The sequence below is a fragment of the Neophocaena asiaeorientalis genome, unplaced genomic scaffold (assembly GCF_003031525.2).
Source record: "Neophocaena asiaeorientalis asiaeorientalis breed wild unplaced genomic scaffold, Neophocaena_asiaeorientalis_V1.1 scaffold327, whole genome shotgun sequence".
NCBI classification, from domain to species: Eukaryota; Metazoa; Chordata; class Mammalia; order Artiodactyla; family Phocoenidae; genus Neophocaena; species Neophocaena asiaeorientalis.
Genome location: NW_020174560.1, coordinates 6646604 through 6662312, shown reverse-complemented (window position 1 = coordinate 6662312; position 15709 = coordinate 6646604). Strand labels below are relative to the sequence as shown.

Genomic DNA, 15709 nt, shown 5'->3' with positions numbered 1-15709 from the left:
TTGGAGCGTTCATACACTGGTGCAGCCACAGTTTAGCAGTTCCTCAAAAGGTTAAATATAGACCCAACAGTTCCACTCCTAGGTGTATATACCCAAGAAAATTGAAAGCACAAGTCCACATAAAAACCTGTGCACTAATGTTCATAGAATCATTATTCATAGTAGCCTGTTAAAACAACCCAAATATTCATCATCTGGTATAAATGTGGTATATCCATACATTGGAATATTATTCAACCAGTTAAAGGACTGAACTATTGATACTTGGTAACATGGATGAACCTTGAAAACATAATAAGTGAAAGAAACACTCACAAAAGGCTACTTTGTATGATTTCATTTATATGTAATATCCAGAACAGGCAAATCTACAGAAACAGAAAAGATTCCTGTATCAAAAGCCGATGGGTGGGGCAAAGGAAGAGTATGGGCTAATGGGTATGGGCTTTCTTTTTGGGTGATGAAAATGTTCTGAAATTAGATAGTGATCATAGTATATGATTCTACTCTGTAGAATATACTAAACACCATGGAATTGTACATTTTAAAAGGGTGAATTTTATGGTATATGAATTACATCTCAGCAAAAATATTAACCCAGTTTTTAAAATTGGCAAAAGCTTTACATAGGTACTTTACCAAAGAAAATATATGGATGACAAATAAGAACATGAACAATAACAACAACAAGCTAAACGTTTTTGACCATTAGAGAAATCCAGATAAAAGCCGGAATAGCTAAAATCAAAGAGCACCAATGCCAAATTCTGGTGTGGATGCAGAAGAACTGGAACTGCCATACTTTGCTGGTGGGAGTATGAAGATCAGCTACTTTGTCAAACTGTTTGGCATTTTCTCATAACCTTAAACATACAATTATTATGTCCATGCAAACATTCATTTACTATGATCAGCAGCTCCATTCCTAGATTATTTATATGTTTTTTAAAAACTTACATTCATACAAAAACCTGTTCAGAAATGTTTATAGCAGCTTTATTTGTAATAACCAAAAGTTGGAAACAAGTCAAATGTCCTTTCGCCAATGACTGGGTAAACAAACTGAAGTACTTCCATACCATGTGATCATACTCAGGAATAAAAAGGAAAGAATTGCTACATGTAGGAAAATGTAGAGTGGATGAATCTCAGATGCTTATTGGCAAGTGAAAGAAGCAAGACAATACTGTACATACTTTGTGATTTCATTTATAGGGTGTTCCGGAAAATGCAAAGCCATGGAGAGGGAGAAAAGATAAGTGCATGAGAGGAATTTGGCTTATTGGTGAGAGCAGAGTAATTACTCTCACTGCAGATCGGATTTTATTTCACAGAGCTTGTTTTTCCTGGTTGTTAATGAGCCATAATGCCTATTCTTTTTTTTTTTTTGGTATTAATACCATCATAAAATAAAGGGTTGATTTTTTTTTTTTTAATTTTATGGTGGGGAGTGGTACATTTTGGGAGTAAGGCAATGTTTTTGCCTATTGACTTTTGTCAGTCTCACCCTATGTCTACTGTGGTGCATTCTATGGATACACATCCTTATGACTCATGTTTCTTCTGCTCTCTGAGCCTTTGCAGGTCGCCATGGCTGGAATATTCTCCCCACTTACTCTCAAGCTTGTTTAGGGAAATGTTCCATGCTTCCTCTAGACTAATTTAGATCTTGCCATTTTATTTTCTTTTACTATCCTATATTTCTTTATAGCACCATAAAATTATAATTAAGTTTTATACCAATTATTTGTATAACCATGTAACATCTATCCAATTCTGTATCCTCCAATCCTCCATCCTCAAACACTACAGTCTCTGTTTATAATCAATGCACATTTGGTATTACCAGAGTCCTTTGTTTTTCTTCCATCCATATAGCCATGATTCTTTTAGAATCCCTTCTGCCTTTAATAACTTTCTTAAAAGATTAGTGGAGTCAGTGCAAATCCTATCAGAGAAGGAAACTTCGCTTGGTGATGCTTTTCTTTTCTTTTTTCTCTTTGTAGGGAAACTCAACAGCCAAGACTCCTACAATAATTTTGCCAACAACAACCCTGGCAACCCCCGGCTTTCTCCTCTCCCCAGCCTGATGGTATTGATGCCTCTTGCACAAATCAAGCAGCCAATGACATTGGGAACCATCACCAAACGAACAGGGTAAGGCCTCAGGCTTGATGCTTTTTTAGTAGCTGTTTTAGAGGATTAAATACACAAAAATAAAACATACTTTTTCTTTGGGTGGTTTTGATTATGTTCTTCATTTACAGCCCACATGAGACTTAATGGCAGCAGATTAAATACAAAGTATAGAACATACACAAACACATTCATACATAGCCATGTACACACACATTCACAGAAAAAACAAAGCAGTGACAAGTTGTGAAAACTAGTATTGGCTAATAAAAACCAGATCCATTTACTCAGGCTTATAGTTGCTGCCTTGTGGCTTTGTCTGAAAGTAGTGCAGTTGCATTTTCTTGCTTTTGTGGACATGATCTGGATTTATAATGACCCCCAAATTTTGACTGACACCAATACTAGGGAGAGAACTTAATATGACAACCATGTTTCTAATACTTTAAAAAAAAATCATCTACATTGAGGTACAATTTACATATAATAATCTATTGTTAGTATCAGGACAATGTGATATTATGGATAGTTTTCAAAATCCAGAGTCCTAGGGTTTAGGCTTTACTCAGATTGGTCCTTAACATCCTCAGAGACTCTTGATGACTCACTTGATATCTTTGTGCTCATTTTAGCTATTTAAAAAATTTTTCAAATTCCTACCTGTTAGGAATATAAAATTATCACTTCTTTGGGTTCCTGAAAATAAAGTGCTGTGTCTAAGATTATTAGATATTCAATTGTATAACAACTGTGAAACTCCATTATGTTCCCCAAAATATATATGTCTATAGCCAAATTACCTATTTTCATCAGTAAGCAGTCCTGAGGTTTAGCCTAATTTGAAATGGAACAACTGTCTTAAAATTCTGTATTTGGTAGTCAAGAGAAAACTCCATCTTGGCATTGTCTTCAAGGTCTTTCCAATAAGAGGAATAGACTTAATTATGTGGCTGCTGTATCATTATGTTTTAATATTGTTGTGCTAGGTGGTGAAGTGTTTACAGAAGCTGCTTTTGTAAGAAGAAATACTCATTCTCCAGGATGAGACCTTTTAGCTCCAGATTTCACCATTACATTGAAATTGACCCTCTACCTAGTGGAGTTGTGTTTGCCTATAAATTCCTGTTTCTGAATGCAGAAATTGAGGTTGTGGTGTATTAAGGGAAAAATACAGCAAACCGAGGTCCCAAATCAGACATCTTATGATACAAATCATTTGCCTGTAGTTTTAAAAATTGATATCAGCTTTTTAACTCTTCATTAGTAGTGTAATTTAAATAGAATTTTTACCTCCCTTTCCTCTTATTTCGTTTCTTTATTTTAAAATAAGTTAAATAAGAGTGGCTATGGATAGTAAAGGGGTTATGAACTTATATTTACAGGTGGCTCATTTTTTTCTTTGTGTAATGATACATTTCTGGGATGTAGAATCAAATAAAAATGAGACTAAATCTTGAATCATAATCTTAAAGTTATTTTTTCACTCACAGAAGTCAGTCAGTACATAAATATACCTTCTTGATCCAACCCAGCATTGTAGAATTCTACAAAGTGTTTGTCAGTCTTTCCTGAATCTAAGAATCTAATCTCAAAATTGTTCCTCTTGATTTTAATTTTACCACTAAGATCCTAAATGAAGTTCTATGCTTGAAATCACGTGATCTTAGAGTTTAATTCAAAATATTTGTGGGGAGGTTGAAAAGTGAGTTTACTTCTGTATATATTTGAAACTTTCCATAATAAAAAGATAAACTATCACACACTCTTTCACTGTCTCTCTTGCTACTCTTTCTCTCTGTCTTTAGTTGGGTAGAAACTATTAATCATCTGGTGTCTTCCTGTGCTACCATACTTTATGAACTTAGATAACTTCTGTGTTTCCTTTTCTTGTTAAAAACTTGGTCACAGGGCTTCCCTGGTGGCGCAGTGGTTGAGAGTCTGCCTGCCGATGCAGGGGACGTGGGTTCGTGCCCCGGTCTGGGAGGATCCCACATGCCGCGGAGTGGCTGGGCCAGTGAGCCATGGCTGCAGAGCCTGCGCGTCCGGAGCCTGTGCTCCGCAGCAGGAGAGGCAAAAAAAAAAAAAAAAAAAAACTTGGTCACAATTCCTAGATTTTCAGAGCACGTGTATTATGTTCCCTTATATTCTAGACAGTTTAATGATTATTTATTAATGAATTAAGTGATAGGAATTTGAATTGTGTGCTTTGAAATTAATATTAGTTCAAGATACATGTATCTTATTAGTTACTGGGCTTTTTTTTTTAACATCTTTATTAGAGTATAATTGCTTTACAATGGTGTGTTAGTTTCAGCTTTATAACAAAGTGAATCAGCTATACATATACATGTATCCCCATATCTCCTCCCTCTTTACTGGGCTTTTAATCTCAGATCTCAAACCATTTTATTTTTTCCAAATTTTTGAATTCTTTTTGGCATGTCCCCTATCTTGGAGTGTTTAGAAGGAATAATTACTGCTTGTCCCACAGTGAGTCCTTGGCTTTTAAATTTTAAACATTTTGGTAAAGATTCATTCAAACTTACCAAAAAAAGTTACAAGACCAGTAAAAGGAATTCCTGTATACCCACATTTCCCAAATGTTAGCAGTTTAACATATTTGCCTTATCATTTATCTTTTCTCACTCGGCACACACATACACACATGCACACACACATCCACCAAAAGCTCACTTTATTAGTATTTTTTTCTTCTATATGGTTGTTTTCTGTAATGAATTCTCTACTATGGCAGAGCTTTAGTGCTCCATAAATTACCCCACCCACTCTTCTTTTTTTCCCACCCCTCCTACTATTCTTTTTTCCCCTTCCTATTAACAAAGATTACCGTGACCAAAAACACCTTGATGATAGTATTCATAACTTATGCTTGCCTATGGCTAGGTTACAAGACTTAATACCCTTAAGCCATTTTCTGAAGGGTTTGTTGATTATATTTAGAAATTGCTATTGTGACTTTACTTATAATTCTTATAGTACTACTGTAAGTCACCCAAACATTTGGTCATAGAATTTTTAGAATATAGTTTGTGGTTTTATTTTCTTAACATTTAGCATTTTCATTGAAATACATGTATTTTGCCTAACCAAAAGTAATATTTTTTGGGGGAGAGTAAGATATATTCCCTAAATTTCCATTTTTGACATATGCTGAGATTTGAAGCACATCCCAGACATTTTTATATCATTAGATTTCTCCCATTAAGTAGTAAGGTTATATTTATGTCATTTTTATTAAGAAAAAAAAATTTTTTTTTTACTGTGACCAGTTCGCAAGCTGCCCTTAGCTCACTTGCGTTATTTCCATCAAATTTTATATATTCACTGAGAATTTTGCCTGCCACATTAAGGTAACTAGAGTGAGGAGCAAACAGGCTTTTAATTTTCCAGGTCATTGTGGAAATCCTGATTTACTCTGTGCTTCAGTGAAATGCCTTTCCTAACATTTTAAAGATAAAATTAACAGAAGTGTTTGACACGAATTATGTAGAAAGAGAACACAGAGCTGACTCATTTATAGACATGTAAGTTCAAATATACCTGATAATATATCTAGTAAAATATATATTATTTGTTCCATGTCCTAGATATTTGGCATAATGGCATGAAATAAACATTAAAAATCATATTTCTAGCATAGAGATTTCCAAGGATTGCTTAGGATCCTATATTTAAATAACCAAATTTAGATGGAAGCCTTAACTCAGACCTTCAGGGGATAGACGTGTACTTACCGTGTTTCACGTCTGCCCTCTTATTTTTGGAAATATAGATCCCTGAAAGCCTGTGCAGTGTCAGGGACCATCTGTCTTATTCGAAGACATTTGCAAGGCCAGTAGAACTACAAATGGCAAAAGACAGATGTATTTGCACCTTCACATTCTGTACCTTGAAGCAGCACTGGGAGGAAATAAGGCCTGTTTTGGCAACAGCTGTTGCTTAACCCGATTGTAGTACACACTGGTGAAGGCAAAAGACGTGCTAAGAATCTTTTGGTTTAACAGTCACTCATTCAAACAAAACCCATTTCTTCCAGTCTGAGACTGGAGGATTGGAAGGACCTCCATCATGTTTTTATCATGTGTGAATAAGTGTAGTTTTCATCTATTAAAAGTGAAACTGGGTGCTAAGGGGTTGCTCATTGTTTTGGAGTATAAAGTTTTTGTAGTAGGGATTTACTAAGCAATAGTCCATAGATGTTTGGTTGCATTAATTTTTAATGCTTCCTATGTAAAAACTTACTAAATAGATAATTTTTCATCAATATGCTTAATTTTTTGTACATCAAATCTAAAATTATTAACATATACACATCATTTTGTGGGCACAAGCAGGGAACAGTACATTTCAAAAAATGGTCAGGGGACTTCCCTGGTGGTGCAGTGGTTAAGAATCCGCCTGCCAATGCAGGGGACATGGGTTCGAGAGCCAACACAGCCATACATACATACATAAATATAAATAATTAATTAATAAAAAGAACAGTATATGTGGAATGTGCAAAAAAAGAGTGGTCAGAGTAATTTCATGGGAATAAAAATATAGAAATTGGGAATGAAGTTATTTCCTTGACCTTAACTAGCTGAGGTTTTTGGTGAAGTAAACCTGGTATGACTTGTTGTCTTTCATAGGTTTCCTTTTTCTTAAATCGAGCAGCTTTTTGCTCCTTCTTCCCTCCCCCCCATTTTTGTATTTATTCATTTCTGTGTGAGCAATTCGAGCTAGGTATTAGGAACTTTTGGCCTGACCCTGTAGAAGTAGATAATGTAGTAAAAGAATACTGACTTAGGAGTCTGAAGCTCTGGTTTCACATCTTGGTTGTCCTAGGTAAATTTCTTCATCTGAAAAATGAAAGTTTGTATGTATGGATTATTATCTGTCATACTTACAGTGTATGAATTCCCACCAGGTGTTTGATCCTGTTACCTACTTTCTAAGCCTCATTCATTGCTGTGCCCTAGGCCAGTGCTTCGCAAGAGCTCCATTTAGAACACATAGATGATTATTCTTATTTAGAAATGGAAGCATTTAATAGCATTTATTTGCTTATCTGTAATTGAAATTTGTAGACTAAATCTGCCGTCAGAGCTTGCTAAGTGAATAAATGACATTGGCATATAGTCCTTGAGGAAGGTCTATTCCTCCTAATTCAGTTACGTCTGCCTTGGCTTATTTAGACGCTTTGACCTGAGCCCCAAATGTTATAGGTGAAGTTCTAAGAGTTAAATGGGTAAGATTTGGAGAAAGATTCCCCAGATACAGTAGCAAATGGTAATTCTCCACCTCCCAGCCCTGTCTTATCTATGTGTTATTTCTTGATAGCTAAGCTGTGTATGTTTGGTTCCAGATATAAAGTAATTGATAATGTATTTTCATTAGGGTGGATATGTCTACATGTGCAATATACATATATAGTTTGAGTTTTCGGTTTTTGTACTAAATCAGTAGAATCCTTAAACCACTCCATAGTTTGTTCCCTTTTACCATATATCTGTGGATTTGTGGGGGGATGGGAGCAGTGAGAGGATTAAGTCTCCTATATACTGTATTACAAGTCAGTAAGCATTACTTTCTATAGAAATTTGACAGTCTGTGTGTACTATTCTAGTCTCTCTTCTGCCACATCTGGCAGAATTTGAACATTAGTGTTTTTCTAATGAAAATCTTGACCTTGTAATTTAAATTTGCATGTTGAACGTACCTCAGATTAGACAATTTATCTGTATATTTCAGCTTGAATTTGCCTTGAGATCAATAATTTGAGAGCCAATAATGCCATAGGTCTCTGTAGCAGTAAGTGGTTAAAATTAAATTAATGAAAAATTTAAAGTAATACTTGAAAATGATGTGAGGACTGATCTGCTTGCATGCACGTAGGAAATGTGTGTCCATCAAAGATGCTGCTTAACAGGGGGCATAGAGAGCGTAGCAGAGTCATTAGGGTTCCTGGAATATTTTGTTAGAGAATACGGCTTTACTTTACAATTTACACATAATGTTGTATAGCCCTTTCTCTGTTCAGTATGTTTAATATTTATATGGGCTCTTTCTGATGTCTGTTAAGTGATAGTGCTTGAATTCTCATAGGACATGATCAGTTGGAAAATAGGAGTTTCAGAGATTTTTTTAGTTTCTATAACTCTGAAGATGATGAAATCTAATCATTATTAATGCCTTTCAGCACTAGAGTCAAGTTATAAAAGATTTTACCATGTTCAAATCAAATCTAGACTTACTTTTCCCTTACATATAAAAAAAAAAAGTCTTCACATTTGTCTTGTTTTCAGCTAGTAAGACCAAAGCTTTTGTGGTACTGTGTGGCCTTTGAAAAAATGAATCAGAGTTTAAAGAGTTACATAGCATTAATGATTTGATATAAAGCACAATTCCTAACTGTCTTCTGACAGTCTCCAGAAGAAACCGTTTGAGAGCCAAAGGCAAAGTCACTCTATGCTGGACTAGCATTTCTGTATTTTTAGTCTCTTGGCCAGCCCTGATGTTTTTCAATCAGAATTCAGCTTAAAAAGGACATAATCATGACTTAAGTGGATAGGTTTTATATGGATTGTTCAACCTGCTGAAACTTAATAGTGTTTGGAAAACACACAAATTCTTAATACCTGAATATGATAATTTGAGTTGCATTTGTTAATTCAGACCATTTAAATTCCCTATACACTCTTACTCACACGCTCTCTTCCTCCTTCAAGTCACGCCCTGTAAAACTACAGCTGTGGGATTTTGGAGAGGAGCGGAAAGTCATAGGTGAAGACAGCTGGATCATGGACTTGGCCTTTGTGACTTTATATTTTCATTCTTTCCCTACTGAGGAAAGATGAAGCGGGCACATTTCAAAGGAACAGCTGACACCACCCATGCAAAGTCAGTAGTTACGTCAGTCACCCTAATTCGTTGGAGTTTGGGGCTCTTCTTTTACATGTATGTGGCAGAGGTCCAGTTTGTCGGAACGAGTAAGAAGTGGGTGAGTACAGATTGGGACCGTGCCAAATGTACGTGCTGAAGCGGGTCCTCACCCTGTTTCCCCAACCCCTGTTTTCTCCTTGAGCTGCGTCAGCCTGTAGATCCTTATTTGACTAAAGAAGGATGGCTTGTAACTCACACAACCTAGTTATATTGTGAACAGTGAGGACTGTGTTGTCTTTAAACTTGACCACACTGCTGTTTAGTGCAGGCCTGTTTGCTACAGTGTCTGGAGGGTTAACAGTGCATTTTGAGATTGTGGGGTTGTAGAAATCTTGTTGGTAACATGCTGCTACTGTCCGGGAAGGAAAATCTAGGATATTTAATTTAAAAAAAAAAAAAAAACACCAAAAACTTGTGTTTAATTTGTTTGGCTAATATGTTTCTTTTTTATATATAAGGAAATTTAAACTTGGAAAAAGGTATTTACTAGCTCTATAGGTGGGAACATCAGCTGGTCTTTCGAAATGTAGAAACTTAATTTTGTTTCATTTTTGTTTGATTTTGGGGGTCAATCAGAAGCCTTTTAAGTCATAAAGGATTAAGATAAAACTTTCAAATTCTTTACAGTGAATCAGTTGTATTCTGATATTTGGAATGAGGTGGGAGACTGTCTAGCTTCTATGCAATATATGCTAAAGAGCGACTCATGCCCAGACGTTCCAGACAAGTGCTTCTGTCAGAATCGTTTGAACTGTTTGATTAATTCAGGTGTCTGCCTAAGGAAGAAAATGAAAGGGAGTTGGATAGTATGTGCCAACAATAACTTCTTCATTTTGGTGGTATTTGTGGGCATACGGAAATGTGTTGAACTTTCCATTTTGTGATCCTTTTTTTATGGCGTCACGGTGCTGTTGAGACATTGGAGTCTTCACGTGGTCACACTTATTTAAAATGGTGTTTCTCAAAGTTCTGGGTGAGCTCCAGTAACATTTTGTTTCTGATGTAATTAGTGAATCATGAAATCAAGACAAGGGGATCATGGCTAACTTTTTTTTCATTAATGAAATAGAATATAATAGAATGTAATTTCGCTACTGGTTCTGCAAACTAACAGCCTTGGCATTATCTAGGAGCTTGTTAGAAATATAGAATCCAAGGCCCCACTCAGACATATCTACCCTGTCATTATATGCAACAATCTTCACTGTAACTAAATCCCAACATTAATGTTTACAAAACGTTGAAATAGAGAATAATAAAGTTGATCACACACCAAAAAAACCCACATTCATTAAATTGTTTCAATTTGTGTGTGTTCATGTACATACCAGCTTACACGTTAATACATTTGTCTCTTAGTATCCAAAGGGGGTTGGTTCCCACCCCGTGCCAAAATCGTGGATGCTCAAGTTCCTTATATGAAATGGCCTAGTATTTGCATATAACCTACACACATCTACCCATATATTTTAAATCATTTCTAAATTGTAAATAGTTGCTGGTGCACAGCAAGTTTTGCGTTTTGGAACTTTCTTTTTTTTTTGATCTATATTTGTTTGTGGATGTGGGCCCTATGGATATGGAGGGCCAACTGTATATTTCTGTGGGTCATAGTCAAAAAAATTTTTGAAATACATTGTTTTAGATGTGGATGATAACATCTGAATGATGACATTTCTCTGATTGTGGTCTTATCATTAACTGTGGGAGAGATTTCCTTGCTTTGTATTGACATCATCTCTAAAGTTTTCTTTTCCAATATTTCTGTCTTCCAACTCACTCTTTCTTCTAATAGTATCTTGCTTTTCTGTTCCCTTTTTCATATCTTCTGTTCTTTAGTCCTCAGAATTGTACTCAGTTTTGTGAATATGTTCAGTTCACTGGGAGATTGGTGCTAATAAGCATGATTTTTCTTTTTTAATGTTCCTAACACCATAGTTGAAGAAGAAAATTACCAAGTTATGCAGTGCTCTTTCCTTCTCAGTTTATTATGTCTTCCTTCCAAATGTCAGATGCAACAGCGATATTTTGTTCTGTGTGCAAATATGCATAGCATGTCTTAAATGCTGTGAACAGAATATTAAGAAGTATGTGTAACATTGAAGTCTGCCTTTGTATCCCCAGCTGTATTTAAAGCAAGCAGTTGTGGCTTTAGTTTCCTGTATTCCAACCTAGCTCAGTGTAGGCCAGATAGAGGAAGCTAACCTCTTTTATCATTATTAAGAGTAATGCTAATTTCCTGGAATGTGACCCTAAAATGGAAGTAAATCATACCACAGACTTGGTTTTAGTGTTAGTTCCTTTGACCAGCAATATGCAGTTCAACTTACTGTAATTAAGCAGCTTAGAAAATATGTACTTTCTTTCTGTGGCTCTGAGACTACAACTGGTGAACAGCAAACAATGCTTATCAAATTTTTATTGAGTCCCCTTTCGCTAGTTTTAAACATTTCGTGTCACACAACCACACATCTATCGCTACTGGTCCCACTCTTTTCTCCATCCAATTATTCCATTTAACTTGTACTTTGTTTTAAAGGGCCTCTGAAGTGGATTTTATTTTATTTTACCTTAGGAACCCTACAGGGGTGCTCCAGAAAAGGGGGAGAAATAGAGCATTTTGAAATCTCTAACCCTATGAAAATTAAGGGCCTTGTTACTGCACATCATTCTATTTATTGGTTATATCAGACTTGTTAGTATCTATGGCAGGATTGCAAACGATTACTAATTTTTAAATTTATTTTATCCATACTCTTTAACAGTATAATAAACATGTATTTGTTAATGTTACATGAGTTTTCCTCTAATTTTTTGTGCATTTTCCCCCCTTTTCCATGAAGGCCTTATCTGTTTGGAGCGGGGTGTTTTTCCATAAAAGCTCCATGGTGAGTCCCAGTTCAGTCCAGCATGCCTAATTCATTTGCTGTACTCTCAGAAAGTAACTCTGTTTTGTACTTTGTTTTCAGTTGCATGGCCTGATCACAGATAGATGCACCGAATTACTGAGTAATTTGTAGATGGGACATGAATGTTGGTGTTTAAGCTTTAAAAGATTAGTTTTCTTGGTTTCACTTCATTTCTTGAAAAGTCACATAAATAATCATAGATTAATATTTAAAAAAATAGAAATTAGAAGAATTCTCATAATAATGCTAGTATATATCATAAGACAAAGGCTAACACCCAAGTTTAAAGCTTTGAGTATTTTAGTGATAGAAATTCCCTACATGACATGCTGAACATTTGCAGACAAGATTTATTTTGAAATGTAAATATATTTAAGGTATACTAAAAATACCCTATAAATTTTTACTGCATTTTATTTGGTGCCAAAGGAACAAGAGTCAGTTTAGGTAGTTGTGGAGCTACATGAGGAAATTTGTATTTCATATAAAACCTCCTAAGTAACTTATTATTTCGAGTTACTAGCACCTCCCCACCATAACTTATTTAGTAAACTCTTATGTAAGACTGCATAAAATACAACTTTTGTCAGTCTTAGACATGGTGATCATAGAAAAGAAACAATATGTTTAATACTTTTATGTAAAGGTATGAAATAGAATATATTTAGAACCTGGTATAATATGTTTAGCACAATATTTAAGAGTCAGGGGACTTCCCTGGTGGTCCAGTGGTTAAGACTTCACCTTCTAGTGCAGGGGGTGCAGGTGCGATCCCTGGTCTGGAAGCTAAGATCCCGCATGCCTCGTGGCCAAAATACCAAAACATAAAACAGAATATTGTAACAAATTCAATAAAGACTTTAAAAATGGTCCACATCAAAAAAAACTTTAAAAAAAAAAAAAAAAAAAAAAAGAGGGTTCCAGAATCAGACTGCCTAGGTCTTAAATCCCAACTTACTTACTGCCTATATGATCTCGGGCAATTTTCTAAAACCTCTCTTTATCTTAGTTTCCTTATCTCCATTAAATGGAGTTACCAAGTAGCACCTACCTCATAGGTTTATTATGAGGAGTTAATGAACCGACAATATAAATTGCTTAGAACAGTGCCTGGCACATAATAAGAGCTCAGTAAATGCTCGCTGCTACCGCTATGATTTCTTTTCTGCTTTAAGGGGAAAATTCCATTTTTGAAACGTAGTTTCTTTAAGTTAGATCATGGTTTTGTTTTTCGTTTTTGTTTTTGTCTGTTTTGCTTTTAAGAGTGAGTGAGTCCAAAAAGAAGTTTTGGTTAATGTAAGTTATATCAATTTTATAAATTTAGTCAGAATATATGTATGTGCAGTTCTCATAACTGCTCCTGGGACTTGCTCATACTGTCCCTTTATACTAGGAGAAAACCTTCCAATCATTTTTCTCTTGGACAAAAAGAAACTTAAAAATTTGACACAAACTAATTTCAGTGTTCATATGCCACAGGAACATCTGAAAATGTCATTGTCGTATTAGAATAGGGTGATAAATCATCATAAAAATTTCCTCTTTGAAATGCAGCATCAAAATTAGGATATAGATTGTGAAACTATTGTAAACAAAATCAGGGTATACAGGAATAAAAATTCCCTGAAAGTCAACCTTCATTCTTTGTGTTAACCGGATTTCTTCCAAAACAAATAAAATACATGGATCTTACTCAGGAGCTTGTAGTGAACAGTTGATTTTTAAATGCCAGATTCAACATATGCCAACATTTCTTTGTAGACGCAATTTAGAATTAAATTCCATCTTCGGATAAATTTCTCATTCTAAGTACAAAGAAAAAAGTTTTAGTATGTTAATAAAGATTGAAGTTTTAGCGTAGAAGTAAAGATAGAATGACAAACATTGTATGTGAAATAAGAAAAGCCCATGCCTTCAACAGCTTATGTGCTCCTCAAATTTAAGCAAAAGTACTTGTCAACCAGAAATGATTTGAGGTTGAAACAAGATTAAAAGAGCCAGATTAAAGAAAGGGATATATGAAATATAGTCAACTTTTAAATCATTGCTTGTCTTTTAGAAGACTGCTTTGTGGTTTGTTTGATGCCATCGTTAGCTCACAAGAAACTCGTTTTTAGTCACTTATACTAGCCTAAAAGAGCCTCCTTTAAAATACGTTCCTTTACTGGTGGTGCATGTTTTTCCCATTAAGATCTTAATGAAACCTCAAATTAAGGCAGCAAAATGAATATAAATTTGACAACTTCTTCCATGTTGTTTATAAGAGCTTCTTTGTTTTAAGAGTTTTTACTATTTTTTCATGCTATTTAGCATTCAACCTGAGAATGTTTTTATTTACTGTTTGAAATAAAACATTATGCTAAATAAAGTTATTTATTTCATCAGGGTTATAGGACTTCCAATATAGGATAATATTTGTATTTTGGAAGAATATGAAAATTTTATAGTTCCTCTTAAAATGTTATGTTTCATACAAATTTTTTTTATAGATTTTCATTTGAAACATTTATATTTAGCTAAGATTTTGCTTTTATTTGATCACAGTTTCTACTAATTCTTCATTCTTTGATAAACTGTTTTAATTATTTAAATTCAGGCAGTTTCAGATGAGTCAGTTTCTAATAATATCTTTTCCTTTGACAACCAAATAAGCTTGTTGGAAAGTTAACTATGCAGACCATCTTCGACACTTTAGCCATTTTCTACATTCTGGAGATTATGTATTCTCTAGGATTTATGAATTTAAATAATGGCATAAAATGATGTAAGAATCACACACATGATACAGTTTTTAATGCAGAAATTTTAAGAGAAATAGCCATTGTGAAATTTTAAAAATGAATTTTGCTTTCAATATTACAAATAAGTAACAAGTTTTTATCGAGCTCCTAGTCAGCATGTAGTATCATGTTTAAACTATTGCTATTTTTGATTTTCTTAGCAAAAGAAGAAATATATGCACAACAGTGTAGACAAGAGGTAGTCCATTTGACTATATCTTTGTAGTGTATAAGGTTAATTTTAAAGAAGAGTTAAAACTTACATGTCAAATTATGTTTAAAGTTTTAATTAGCACCGAGTCTTCAATCTGTTTATAAATAGCTAATTTAAATTAATCTTGTTATTCTGAGAATATTGAAAAAAATAATATAATTTCCTTTTTAGAAGCAAAGACTTAAATGGAGAGGAGAATCTTATCTGGCAGGTTTACAGAAATCTCATATCTTTAAGAATAATTAGTGATAGAATAATTTTAGATATATTATCAATATCTTTTTTAAAAATAAATACTTTCATTTTCCCTCTTAGTTTTTATTTTAGAATACACAGTTGAGAATGAGAGAAAACTGCTGAATTCCTTTTGAAAGCCCAGTCATAGTGAGGAGCATAAAGAAAAGTTTTTCTTCCTTAACACAAAGACGTAATACCACTTGTAATTCTTACATCAATATTGTGTCTAAGATTTAAACTGAAATATTGACTGTACCCTTATGTTTTAGAGAAGGAAAGAAAACGGTGCTTCTATCTCAGTTTAGCTCTTTTCCTTGCTTGTGTCCTAAACAAGGCACTGGACCTCATTGTTGCTTTTCATGCCATCCACAGATTCACCACTTGTATCCTATTTTATAGAACATAGTAAAATTATCCAGATAGACATAATTTTTCTATAATTTTAAAGCCGATATCGTTAGAGTTTTGCTTTTTTTTTTTTTTTTTTT

General features: G+C 34.3%; 1 protein-coding gene across 6 annotated transcripts in view; it reads left to right on the top strand.

The window, feature by feature from the left end:
- The window catches only part of BCAS3 (BCAS3 microtubule associated cell migration factor), a 575284-nt gene that overhangs the window by 233671 nt on the left and 325904 nt on the right, over window positions 1–15709 (top strand). For all 6 annotated transcript variants that reach the window (XM_024757571.1, XM_024757569.1, XM_024757570.1 and 3 more), the window contains exon 16: window positions 2007–2157. In XM_024757571.1, coding sequence (XP_024613339.1) covers window positions 2007–2157 — 151 coding nt within the window. The remainder of the gene's footprint in view (window positions 1–2006; window positions 2158–15709) is intronic.